Source organism: Cygnus atratus, chromosome 1 (genome assembly GCF_013377495.2).
Source record: "Cygnus atratus isolate AKBS03 ecotype Queensland, Australia chromosome 1, CAtr_DNAZoo_HiC_assembly, whole genome shotgun sequence".
In the NCBI taxonomy this organism is placed as follows: Eukaryota; Metazoa; Chordata; class Aves; order Anseriformes; family Anatidae; genus Cygnus; species Cygnus atratus.
Genome location: NC_066362.1, coordinates 28,939,851 through 28,953,343, shown reverse-complemented (window position 1 = coordinate 28,953,343; position 13,493 = coordinate 28,939,851). Strand labels below are relative to the sequence as shown.

The window sequence follows — 13,493 nt, the reverse complement described above, 5'->3', positions numbered from 1 at the left end:
GCAGACAGCCAGGGAAACAGTCCTTTACAGCTATCCCTATTACTCAGCCCCTCTGGTTACTTAGAATGTGAGTTCTGCCGACAAGGCTGGTATCTAGGATAGGGTATGGAAAAAACATTTTCCCTATTTCTGTGAGGCAACTTGCCATACAAAACAAACCAAGAGAATGTGCCTCAGGGGTTTCACAATAAATTTGTGATATCCATATTACAGTCCTGAGACTTTTGCTGGTTATAATGCCAGTTAAGTTATAGTTCAGTCTTTGTACTAATTTTTTTTCAGTTTGCCTAGGATCTAGGTTTCAGCAGATTATCCAACATTTTCCCCACCACAACCAACATTTCCTTCCCAACTTCCTGTTTTTCCAGTAGATCACAACTCTTATTTCTCTCTGAGTTTTTGACGCTGTCCTTTCAAACCTTGTCTAAAAGTCTCCGCGCTTAGCTGGCAAGCTGGTGTCCTGTGCCTTGAATTCACCCAGAAAGATACAGGAAGATGTTACTCATCACTTCCCTTGTCCATTCTCATTCCCAGTTTTGTGGTAACATTCTTATCTGAGTATGCAGTAAATCAGAACTGCCCGCTTGAGTGATCAGCCTGTACCAGATAAACCAGAGTATTCACAGTTTCATCACCAGATGGGCAGCCTCTCTTGGACGACTGTAGGTCACTGTTCCATTGTTTTCTTCCATTTCCCAAAAGTGTGTCTCTAATGCCATCATCTTTCATTTCTTAGTCTTTGGCAGCAGTTCTATCTGTCAAGCCAGTAGAGCTCTGTTTATGAAGCTCCAGAACTATGTATGAATTCTCAAATTCATTGAATTAGAAGGAAAAGTGTGCAAAGTAGTCAGCAAATACATATATATTGATGGTATGACAGATGACTTCAAATGCGTTGAGCATTTTCTGGACTGGAGGGCCTATCTTGACAAATTTGTTGTATTTCCATGCATGTTAAGCTGTTTCCTGCAGGACTTCTCCAGCAGGCATCTCTGATAATATTAACGAAAAGGCACTCTTTGTGAGATAACATGGAGGACTTCATAATGATTACAAATTGGAAGATTTTTTTTTCATAAAATCCCAGAATGGTTTGGGTTAGAAGGGACCTTAAAGATCACCCAGTGCCAACCCCCCGCCATGGGCAGGACACCTCCCACCAGACCAGGTTGGCCAAACCCCATCCAGCCTGGCCTTGAACACCTCCAGGGATGGGGCATCCACAGCTGCTCTGGGCAACCTGTTCCTGTGTCCCACCACCCTATGAGCGAAGAATTTCTTCCTTATACCTAATCTAAACACACCCTCTTTCAGTTTAAAGCTGTTTTTCTGTACTCAAGAGGCAAGAGTAATGTCTGAAGTGGGAGAACTGAACACAGTGATCGGTAAGGAGGGAAGCTAAGTATAGAAGTTAGGACCCAGGCTGTTGATACACAGATATGATTGCAGGTCTTTACAGAGGCATGAAGTTTCCAATACCATAATTCTTTATAAATATTTTTTCTGTCTAGCAGCCACAAGCACAATCTGAAGCTCATCTGCCAATCTTTGAGGAAGCTGTACACATAAAAGCAAATTTAATTCTCTTACTCTAAAAGGAGTTTATCCTAAAGGTGTATAAAATCATCAAATAATATGCTTGGCAAGTGTTTAGAATGCATCACAGTCTCACCAGTCCTAGTCTTTGTTGCAGTGTGCTGTACCTGTTTGTTTCATTGGCAGTAAAATATATAAGCAGCTTCTTGTGATCTGTCAGCGTGATTTTTTATTTTTTTTAACAGAATCTGTTTCGCTTGGTTCCTTTGCCTACAGCAATAGCTAGTTTCTGTGAGCACTCAGTGGGGAAATGTAGCTCTTATTTAAATTGGAAGAAACTAGAACTAAAGATACACGCTGTGTGTTTGAGAGATCACCTAGGAGGGCTTGATAAAACATGTATTCTTATTGTCTCTATCTGGTATTATTCAGATCCAGATTCACACCCACCTTGCTGCCTCTGGTTACTTGTTTCCCAGACAAGACAGTCTGATTTCAGGAGTATTAATGAGTCAGTTATCCTAACAGCAGAAAGCGTGCCTTGTAATTGTGCATTCTTCGGAGCAGTGAGGATGACAGTGTGCTCAGTGCGGCAGGACTCTGCTGATTCAGATGTTTGAGTGCTTCACACTCTAATAGTTGAGAGATTTCCTCTTCAAAGAAACATCTTTAGGCAAACTGCCTTCCCAGGGGATATAGCTCTGTTTATAAAAAGCTTTAATTGGAACTTCTCTCAAACGATCGCTTGTATAATGTACTGTCTTTGTAGTCTCTTGCCTGGAGAGGTTAAGAGCAAATGACCAGACCTGGCAAAACAAATGGCAACAAGAATCCTCAAATTCCAAAATGCCCTTGCCCAAGTCCAGCCCAGTACTGAAACACCTGCTTAAAGCTGAGACTACCTGTAGGCTTAAATCTTTGGACTAGAGACTTTAGACTTTTTCTTGTCATGGTTCATGGCAATATTTTTTTTTTGTCCTCAGCATCTTAAAAATGAAGACCCATCCTGCTGCTAGCTCCATTTTACAGACTGAACTACAGAATCCAGTTCTCCACTTCACAAATGGGTTCCTGGACTGAGGAATAAATTGAAGTCTCATTGCAGCCACAAATTCACTGCATGATCTTGTCCCAAACTACCTAGTGTAATCTGCCTCTATCTTACAGCTAGAGAAGTACTTTCTGCCTTAATTTCTTCTCTCTCAGAAGTGCCGTGATTATAAAAGAGTCAGGATTTTAAAGAAAGAAGTAATGGCTTTTTTGTCAGACCAATTGATGTAGTGTGAAGAAACTTTTGACCAGTAATTCTTTCTTGAGGTTGGAAGCAAAAGCAGCAAAACTTGTGCCAAGTACTGGTTGTGATGGTTCTAAGTAATGTTCTATGTGATAGTTCAATGTAATTGATCAGAGCCATGTATTTAAATAGCTAAGTAAACTATTCGTTAGTAAAGGAGTGTATGATGAAAGAGCAGGGCTTGAAACCAATAAAGATGATTCAATACCTGGGTTAGACTGTGTTTTAGAAGAAGGGGTAGCAGATATTAGAATATCGGGAAAGTCTAATGTGCTATGAAACCAACAGTCTTGAGTGCATATCTTTTGACATCCAGTGGAGTTGGTTGTCTTACCTTTTCAAGGTATTTTGTGTGTCGTGAATGCATTTTGAACTACAGACCAGAAATGAAGTAATTGTTTAGGGAAAAGTGTCTACTTAAGTAAGCACTTTAAGTATGCATTCTTCAACTTTTACTCATTATCAGTGTGATTTCTTGCTGATGCAAAGTGGTTAAGTGTTTCTGGGGGAAAAAAAAAAATGGTAATTTCTTCCAGAATACTGCTTCCAAGGAGAGAGACAGGCACATTTTTTTCAGGAACATTTTAAATTGCTGCCTACTGGGAGCAGGTCTGAACTCCTCGCAACCTCAAACTGAGCATCATGAATGTCTGTGGCATTTTTCTAAACTCCAAGTTACAAATTGTCATGCAATCGAATTTATTTTGTATTTCTAGTTTAGTGTGGTATATTTAAAGGTGATTATCCTGTATAAATGCTTGCATATTCTTACCATGGTTTTCTTTTTTTTTTTCTTGTTTAATTAGTTAAAACACAGCACAGATATGATCTTACAATTTGGTTGTTTTTTTTAAATCTGCCATATTCTAAAAAGTGCATAGCTAAGAGCTGTAGAAGAGTGTTTTTCCACACAGAAAAAATGGAAATTGAATTAATGGTTGTTTCATAACTAGTTTGACAGTCTTCAGTAAAGTAATGCATTTTTTTAGTGTATCAAACAATATGGTAGAAAGATTGAAGGACAAATAGCTAACAGAACTTCTGACAAAAGATTGAAAGAGATGGGGGTCAGGAATTATTCATCAAACAGCATCAATATTGTACAGTAATTGCCTGGAATTAAACTCTAGCATTTGAGCCACTTACTGTTGTAATACTTTGGATTACCTTTTCTGTCTGTACTCAGCTCTTGTATTCATTGTAAGAAAAGAAAACTGATACACATTTACTCTGTCCTGTTTGCTTTTTCCTTGAGTAATGTTGCCCTCTCATTCGCTGGCACTTTGATATGACACAGTATCCTAAAAAGTTTTGGAAAATTCTCATGTCTGAAATGTTTTTATGTTTGTTTGTTTGTTTTTTTCTTAATATCAACCACAAATTAATACTAATGGTGCCTACAGTTGGAACAGTTTGGAAACTGGTGCAGGTATTAAAGTAAATTGTTCATTTCCTGCCTCACGACTTCACTTTAAACTTGGCGTCAATTCTGGAGCTGAAAATCTCCACTCAGAAAAATCCCCAGAGTTTTATGCAAGTTACTGTTATTGCTATTGTCCCATCAAGTCCCAGCAATGGAATGGAGGTAGGAGGGTGTCTGGGAATGTCAGCAGGGCAGAGCAGGGCTCTCACTTTTACTGTACTGGACTTGAGTCAGTGCTTTTAATTCCTCACCTGTGCAAGTAATGGATTTGCTTTCTGGCTTGGAAAGTACCATCTAGCAATGGATGATGCAGACAAATGATAACAGGAGTCTCTACATTGGAAGATATTTTTCAAATTCTACTGAGAAAATTTGTAAAGCAACGATGCTGTGTTAGACAAGGCCTCTCAGCTGCTGAGCTTGCTGGTGCAGGGGGAAACCAGAAGGGTGAGAGAGCAGAGTATCAGGAGCAGTGTCTGAGGGATACAGTGTGCTTCTCATTCCCCCTCAGGCATAACTGGGAATAGCAGCTCACCAGGGCTCCAGTAAGCAATTTGTGGGAAGTGGGTAGAGTTAAGCAGCCAAGTGTCAAATATTGTAGAACACTTCTTTCCTCACAGTAGAGTACAATTAGGAAGCTATGTTGGAATGTCACTAATAGGAGGGTGAGGTGCTTAAACTCTTGCTATCTTAATATTTAATTTGTATATGGCATCTTTTGTTTTCCTTGTAGATTCTTTCTGGTTTATTTTACAAATTTTATAAACTACATGCAGATACCTTCAAATTCAAGGTTGGCAAAACAGCATGAGATGTACTGCTGAGCAGAGAGAGGTGACAGCCAAGAGTACCGGTAAAAGTCCAGTTCTCGCTGGCATGCTATGGGATGCTTTCTGCCCGTGTGGAGCACGGATATTCTTACTTAATTGTATCTCTGCTGAAGGGCTCTCAAAAGACACTTTATGCTCCATTTATCTTTTCCCAGGAGTCAGTCCTGAAAAATATCCACTTATATTTGTTAGTTGACATTTTGCATAACACAGCAGGATGTCAGAGGATATGGTCTGGAATTTGAGTAGGTAGTGCTGAACATGACTACAATAAAAAGGTGTACTTTGTAGTGTAAAAGTGAACAAAAAAAGCCCCAGAATTTGTGTTTTGAAGGTGACAGAATCTTAGCTGATGTGACGTACCTAAAACTCCCAAATTGTTTGGCTGAATACAGGCCCTAAAACTGTCTAAGGCATGGTGCACTCTTCCCCCCACAGCAGCCATGGGCCTGAGGCCCAATATAACTCAAGTGTGACACGTTACTTTGTTTTCCAGCAGATGTCCTTTTAATCCCACAGTCCTCTGCTCAATACAGCATTTTGCTGTTGCGGAAAAGAAGCCAATACCACATTTATTTGCCCTAACATCAGCCATACCCTCCGTGGTATGGTAGACTGGCTTGCATAGCCAGGCATCTTCCAGCTGCGGGACACATGTGGGCCTGCAATGGCAATGCCTCAAGCCTTCCTTTTCTCCTTCCTCTTCCCTTATTATTTTTCACCTTCCTTCCTTCCGTGGAGCTCACCTACCAGGCATCGCTGAATGTGAATTTACATGCAGACTGTAGGCTACTTTGGGCTTTAATCCACGCAAAAAGGTACTGAAGAGGTAGGTCAGAAGCACAAAGCCCCACTGTTGCCGGCTTTAAGGAGATAAAGAGGTTGAGAAAATCCCCTAAAAAATTCAGTCATGATCCCACGTGTCAGAGAGCAGACAGTAACATCTCTGCGTAACACAGAAAATAAATGCTTTACCAGTTATCCGTTCTTAAAACACAAGTACAAGGCAGTGTATTGCTAGGCTAAAGATGTGCTGTTTTAATCCAAACATTGACTCCCCCATGTCCCTGATGATCCAGGCCTTTCCATGTGAAGTGTAGAGTAACTCCACAACATAACCACACTATTGCTGTTGCAGCACCAGAGCACATCACCTGCTGTATGATTTTATCGATGTTAGGAAAATTCTGGTCAGGAGTTGTAAAGCATCTAAATTGCTCTAATTTGCTCTAAATTAAATAAAACTAGTGGTACAGGCAATCATCAGCTTCTCCTTTCCTATGAATTTATTGCATGCCATAGTTCCTTGCAGAAACCACCAGGGTTTTTGCCATCCTTCTGCATCACAAAGAAGTATTCTAGATTGCCTGTGATGAAACAAGTAGAATTTACTTCCATCATTCCACTGTGGTTTATGTGGTTACCCATAAGCTTGCTCGCTGATAGCAGGGATAAATCTGTACCTAAGTAGAGACAATAAACTGATCTGTTATATAAAGAATCATTTAAATAGCTGTGTGAAATTTCTCTGCGGTTTGTATTTCTTTCCATGCATCTTTCCCACTGAACTTTTGAATGCCCCATCTCTGGAATTATTCAAGGCCAGGTTAGATGGGGCCGTGAGCAACCCGATCTAGTGGGAGGTGTCCCTGCCCATGGCAGTAGGGTTGGAACAGGGTGGTCTTTAAGGTCCCTTCCAGCCCAAGTCATTCTATGATTCTATGAACTTGCATAATAGTAGGGGAATTTTGCTGGAAGTTGACTGGAGCACACACTGTCTTTGAAAAAAAATGCTGTAATTTTTGTGAGCTACTCCCTCCTCCTCCAATACTAACTTCTGGTTTCTGTCAGCACATTTGGTCATTGTTACCAGTAAGGATAAAGAGGTAAAATGCTTATGTGATGAAATGATTGTTATTTTTAATCTGAATAATTTTATCGGTTTCTTTTCATAGAGAGAAATTCTAGAACAGCAACAGAGAGAGAGAGATGACACAAGTTTTCATAGTATGTGCATGTTCTGTGATCAAGAATTCACAGGAAACAGGTTTGTTTTATTTTTTTCATGTCTGTTCTGCTTCTTTGTTTATGGTTTTAACATCATCGAGCTAGTTAATGTCTAATATTGGGACTCAGAAGCTAGAAATCTTTTTGGGATGTAGCTTAGGTATTTCTTTCAACTGCACTGACATTTCAAGTAGACTTCTCCCACTTCTCGGTCCTATAATTATTCCAGTGCAACTTTGTAGAATTGTATGGTAAGCTGGATTTGAGAACTAAACCATTTTAAAGAGAGAGTTTTGTGTCAGCTGTTTTGGTGTCAAGGAGAGCTGTTTAAGCCAGTATGGCTGTTAAAAATGTATCTATCCAGTTACACATTTTTCTGTTTTAATTCACACTGGTTTGGCAAGATTTAAAGATAGAATGAAAAAGGGAGGAAAATTAGAGTGAGAATGGAGTGCTTTGCAGCATCAGTCAAGTGCAAGCAGGAGCTGCATTCAAGTGTCTGCTCCACTGAAAATTTATTTATACACAATAAAACAGTTTCAGCTGGAGAGAATGAGTATTATCCCTGAATGTGTCTGATTGCATGGGTAGCTCTGGTACTCTGGAAGGGTAGAAGAACCTGTGGTCATGTCCCTGCTGGTCTTCGCAGTTTTGGCTGAGTGTCATTTTCGCTTTACTGCATGGTTTACCGCACTTCACATCATTCAGCCCCCAAGAACTTTATCTACTGCTTACTTGGGTCTGACAGACAGAATATGTGATTTGAAAATCGCACTTGGACTGTGGTGAGAGGAAGGCTCAGCAGTGTTTACACTTGAAGATTTCTTTAGTCCCCAAAAAGCAGAAGCTGAGGAATATAGAGATGTTAGACACCTAAGTAATTAACCATTACATCTCTATTAGAAAAAATAACTTGTTTGAATATCATGTTTGCTCATGAACACAGTTCAGTGCTCATTGTCTTGCTAGTACTGCATGAAGCAATATTGATATAAAAGAATCTGTTTTGTTAACCAGCACTGAGAAAACTAACAAATGGCTTCTTTGAATGTTTCTCAAGACTGTTGTTTGAAACATATTATTTTCTTATTCAAGTTAATAAATGAGATTTGCTAAGAGAGGGTCAAAATAAAACTATATTGTAATTTTCATTAAAAAGATTATATTATATGCATGCAGATTAATCAGATGAAATGTCACTGAACATACAGTAGAACTGAAATTGAAAACTTCCCAATACAATAAGTTGCATTCTTTTTTTTCTAGCAGTGGCAGAAACACTATTATTGTTTATTTAATGTTGACTTTTATGCATTTTTAGAGCAGTTGGCATATTTTGAGTCACAAGCTACATAATTCTCATATGTATTCAGGAATACATAATGTTCTTTTTGAATGTCTTTTGTAGATCTGTCCTTCTCAATCATATGGCAAGAGAGCATGCTTTTAACATTGGGCTGCCAGATAACATTGTGAATTGCTGTGAATTCTTGGCTGTATTACGGGAGAAGCTTGACAAGTAAGTAGGTTCCTTGTTTTGTTGTTTTTAAATGGACTTGAGTCATATTTCTTTTAACCTTGGAAAGAAGTTGGGTTAAAATAATTCAGCACTCATGGTTAGTTAAGAAGAAACTAAGAGAGAATGTAACTTTTGCGTGGGTGATCTTAGAAGGCTTTTCTTTAATTTATTGAAAGCTAATTCATAACACTTTGTAGTATGTGTTTGCTGGAATAATAGAGTCACATGTAGTGCTTTAGTTAAGTTGCACAGTTTTCATTAACGTCAATAGTAGCATGCCCCTTTTTCTCATAACTGCTGGAGTCAATGATCTTATTTCTTGTTGTAACCATCTTTTTGCTAGACGTCTCTTTAATCACTTAATACAGAGTTCTTGTGCCAATCATCTTTTGTCTCTCTCTATATATTTAATACGTGAGATTTTGGGGCCCTCCCTTACATCCCATAGCAGAATGGGAATGCTAATGTATATGCTGCCTGAGAAGCATGTAAATCTGAGATGGCTGAAGAAGTTAAAAAGGCAATTTGGGAGAAGAACTTAGGTAGCAAAGAACAAAGAATTCTTCACTTTGAGTTTCTTTTGCAAGTGTGTAAGTGCCCTTTATGAATTTCACAAATGGGACAAGTATGTAACACATATCACTTGGGCTCTAGATAATGCTAGGACAAGGGGGAATGGTTTTAAACTAAAAGAGGGAAGATTTAGGTTAGAGGTTAGAAGGAAATTTTTCACTCAGAGGGTGGTGAGGCAGTGGAACAGGTAGCCCAGAGAAGCTGTGGATGCCCCATCCCTGGAGGTGTTCAAGGCCAGGTTAGATGAGGCCCTGAGCAACCTGGTCTAGTGGGTGGCATCCCTGCCCATGCCGGGGCGGGGTTGGAACTAGATGATCTTTGAGGTCGCTTCCAACCCAGGCCATTCTAGGATTCTAGGATTCTAGCGGAAAGAGTGAAACCATACCTTAAAGAGTAAACCTTAAGAGTGAAACTGTAGCCTTTAAGAAGCTTAGTAGATTTTAATACAATCTGTAACCAAAGACTCTAGGAGAAGTATGTGTAAATCTTAAGCTTTGTAATTAAAAGCCTCAAAATGCAGGAATTTGTGAAAACTGGGGTATAGAAATTAGATTAAGTATCCTTCCAGAGAAATTTAGAATCCATTGGCTTGTACATCTGCAAAAAAATAAAAAGAGATTCAAAAGACTGGAAAGGTGATGGTGGTCTCTAATTTACAATCTGTGGCCTATCAAAGAACATGCAGTCATGATAGATACAGGTAAACATCCTCCTGAAATGAAGATATTTTAAGAATGCCTTCTGTGTTATAATTAGTGTTGCAACTGATAAATTGCAGCTGCACTGATTATCAGGAGGACCTCGGGGTGTCATTTAGATGGAGGTTTTTCAAAGCCAATTAAGCCTGTAGTTAATGCACACACTGAAGTTGCTTCCAAAGCAATGAAAGGCCACTCCTCTCCTCCTGCTGAGAGTAGACTTAATAGCTGTGCTAGTAGGATAGTGCCTGAAAATATTTTTGAGAGCAGAAAAGTCTAATTTTAGACGAATATCATGACTACGTTGTGTATTCTGAGGAAATGCATTACACATCTTTCCTGGGAATGCCTTACACAGTCAGAGCATACACTTTATTGTAAGCAGGTAGAGGAAAGCAGATTTTTAAACATGTATTCTGCCACTGGACCTATAATCCACGAGCTAGGCAGTTTTCAGATTTTTAGGCTGCAAGCACAAGCAGAACTCAATAAGCCTAAACTTTAAAATTCTTGTAAGGCAGAAGGATACTGAGAATCCTGAACTGATGTTCCACACAGAAGAGCTGAGTGGAATCTAGCTGCACCTTTGCTGAAGGAGTATGAGGGCTTTCTGGGTGCAGGAACAGACCTGCTAGACACGGTATTGTTTCTGTGTGGGCAAACACTTGAGTGAGAAAATAATTTTCTTCTTCAACATGTGTGTCTAAAACCACAGAAAAATTACAGAAAGGTCTGACCCAAACACTGTTAAAACTCCTTTTGATTGTATAATCGAGCATGCTTTCATTTGTCAGTAAAAATAAAAATAAAAAATGGGTGATCACTTTTGTTCATAGCCACCGTATTTTTTTAATGTCCATGTCTTTTGAGTCTTGAAGTGTTGTTGACTCGCCGTTCAATCAAACTGTTCTTCCTGCTAGCCAGTAGCACAAATACAAAGATACAATTCCCAGTTACAAAATTTTTAATTGAACAGAATGGATTTTGATTTTTCTAAGGATTTTCCCTACCCCTCTGCAGAGATGGCCAAAAGAAACTGTGTCCATCCTGGTAGGATATGTAAGCCATCTCTTATAAGAATACTGTTTTAACACATTAACTAGTGTCGCAGGAGATATCCAACACTTACAAGGTTTAATGACATTGCAGCAATTTAATTTATTACAGTAAATAGATTGATATAATTAATTTGTTATAATGACAGGAGTCACATTGATTAGTCTACTGCATATTTAAGTTGCTAAGTCTTAACATAAATCAGGTACCTTTAAAAATTCAAGTTCCACTCACCAACAAGGGTAGTTAGTAAGGATTCCTCTGCCGTGAGGAGTAACTTTGAGAGGTGTCCCAGCCCAAGGAGAGATCACTGCTGTGCAGCCCACTGCTTCAGCAAGGAGAGCTCAAATTAGTCTTTCTCTGACTGCTGTATTTATAAGATTAAGAGATTGGTTCCTAGTCAAACTTAGAATCTTAACACATTGCTTTCAACCTCTCAGGGTTAAAAGATATGTAGCACGTTCAGGATATGTTTTTTTTTTCGCTCTCTAAATGACAATGTAACAGTTACTCATTGATTAGATTCCTGTATAAGTGCATGCTGAATTAAGAATTCAATTGCTTACCAGTCAACGTCCCTCCCATGTCCTGATAGGACAATTTTGGTAAAGCAGACTTTTCTCCCATTTTACTTCTGGGTCAAACAGTAAACTTTATTATCTATATTTTCATTGTATGTAGTTTTTGTTAGGAGTCTGGTTATCTCAGTGTTTGATTGACTGTACTGTGATCTAAGATTTTTTTTGCAAATAAATTGATTTTCCTTTTCATTTGGTTTGCTCTCATGTGCTTAGAATTTATCTTACTTTATATATCTCCAGCTTATTTAAGTATATTATCTTGCACTATTTTTGTTTTAACATGTTGACCTGTTTACCTTTTTATCCTAGTTTGCAGTGTTTATACTGTGAAAAAATCTTCAGAGACAAAAACACACTTAAAGATCATATGAGAAAGAAGCAGCATCGCAGAATCAATGCCAAAAACAAAGAATATGACAGATTTTATATCATTAATTACTTGGTAAGAGGTTCTGTGAATAAATCGTACATCAACTAGAGTGATGCAGACAATATCTTGTTAGAAGTGAGTAATTCCAAACCAGCAATTAGTACAAAGGTCAAAAATCAAGTGAAGGACTCTTAAGAAATATGCTCATTTATGGTATGATATTCTGGATAATTATTAAACTAAGGAATAGTAAACATTTGTTGTTGAGATTTGATTTTGAGAGATGCAAGAATGCAGCTTGAAGAGATGCTAATCATCATGTCATTAGTGCTCAGTCTCTGCTTTAATAACCAGAAGGGAAAATGAGATAAAGTAATGAAATAAATGGAGATCTAACTTGAATGCTACTGGCTTTGAGCTTGTTTCTACAAACCTTAGGCTGGAAGTGCTCTTCAAAGTATAAATTAAATGCAAAGAGGAGGAAAATGAAAGATACATAGATGAAAGAAAAAGTAAGTGTTTGCTTTTAGCCTCCAGGTAGGTGTATGTTGTTAGGTATTAATATTTTTTATCTCAGATCTTTGAGAGTGTGTATGATGTGTGTGTAACAAATTTTCACTTCCTGTCTTCAACTCTTGAATGTAAGAGCTGCTTTAAAAGCTTCTACACTCTCTCCCAGAAATAATGGTATTTCACCTGAACTAGTCTCTGTGCCTCTTGCATTTGTTAATATCCAGGTTATAAACAATTTTTTCAGGCACTTTTGGATGTTTTACCCACTCTTTCCATTTAATCTCTTTCCCTGGGTTTTAATCCAATCTTCAGAACAAAAATCTGGACGTTTAAGGCTCTGCAAAGTCCCTTCTACCCTGGGTGGAGTGAATTCCCTCTGTGATCCTGTATGCCTTCCTTCCAAAGAACAGTGATCTGAGACCTTTATTTTCTTTTCTAGATATTTAAATACCACTGCTTTAAAACTGATCTATACTTGCTGCATTGTGAGGAAGAAGTTGTGAAGTTTTGCATATTGGTTATTCTCAGCTTCCCAACAGAACTTAGCGTTCACTTCTTCCTTACAAGTTAGCAGATTTGAATTTAATGTTGTAATTGTAAGTGATTGTAATGTTTTATTTTCTTCTCTATTAGTCTTATAGGTAATCTTATATTTTCATTCAGAACTTGGCATTCTCTTTAAATTCCCTTCCGTCTTGAATTTGCATTTGATGTTCAGCTTTGCATTGGTCCCAGCTTTGGTCAGGTAATTGAGCCAGATGACTGCCTAAAGAAATTTTATAGACACGCAGGGAGGTCATAATATCAGTGAAGACACGGCGGCTATGTCATGTTAACATGCAGAACAGGCCAGATTAAATATAACAGCAAGGCTGGTGTTCACACAGCTAACCTCTTTTCTTTCAAAGTAGTGGCCTTGTCCATGCTGTCTACTGGGAATGATCTGTGGCCTGTACACTTCCAGAGCCATGTCCAAGCATTGTCTGGGCAGTGCTGTTGGCATGGCCATGGAGCATGCAAACTATTAAGCAGCATGGGCAGTCACAGGACACTGCTCGTGTTAGTGCCCTGGACCTCTGTAGTTATCGCTGGT

At 38.6% G+C, this 13,493-nt stretch overlaps 1 protein-coding gene across 2 annotated transcripts in view; it reads left to right on the top strand.

Moving 5' to 3' along the window:
- Positions 1–13,493, top strand: part of ZNF277 (zinc finger protein 277) — a 57,001-nt gene that overhangs the window by 32,724 nt on the left and 10,784 nt on the right. For both annotated transcript variants that reach the window (XM_035544240.2, XM_035544241.2), the window contains exons 5-7: positions 7,039–7,130; positions 8,499–8,609; positions 11,827–11,959. In XM_035544240.2, the coding sequence (XP_035400133.1) occupies positions 7,039–7,130; positions 8,499–8,609; positions 11,827–11,959 (336 nt within the window). The remainder of the gene's footprint in view (positions 1–7,038; positions 7,131–8,498; positions 8,610–11,826; positions 11,960–13,493) is intronic.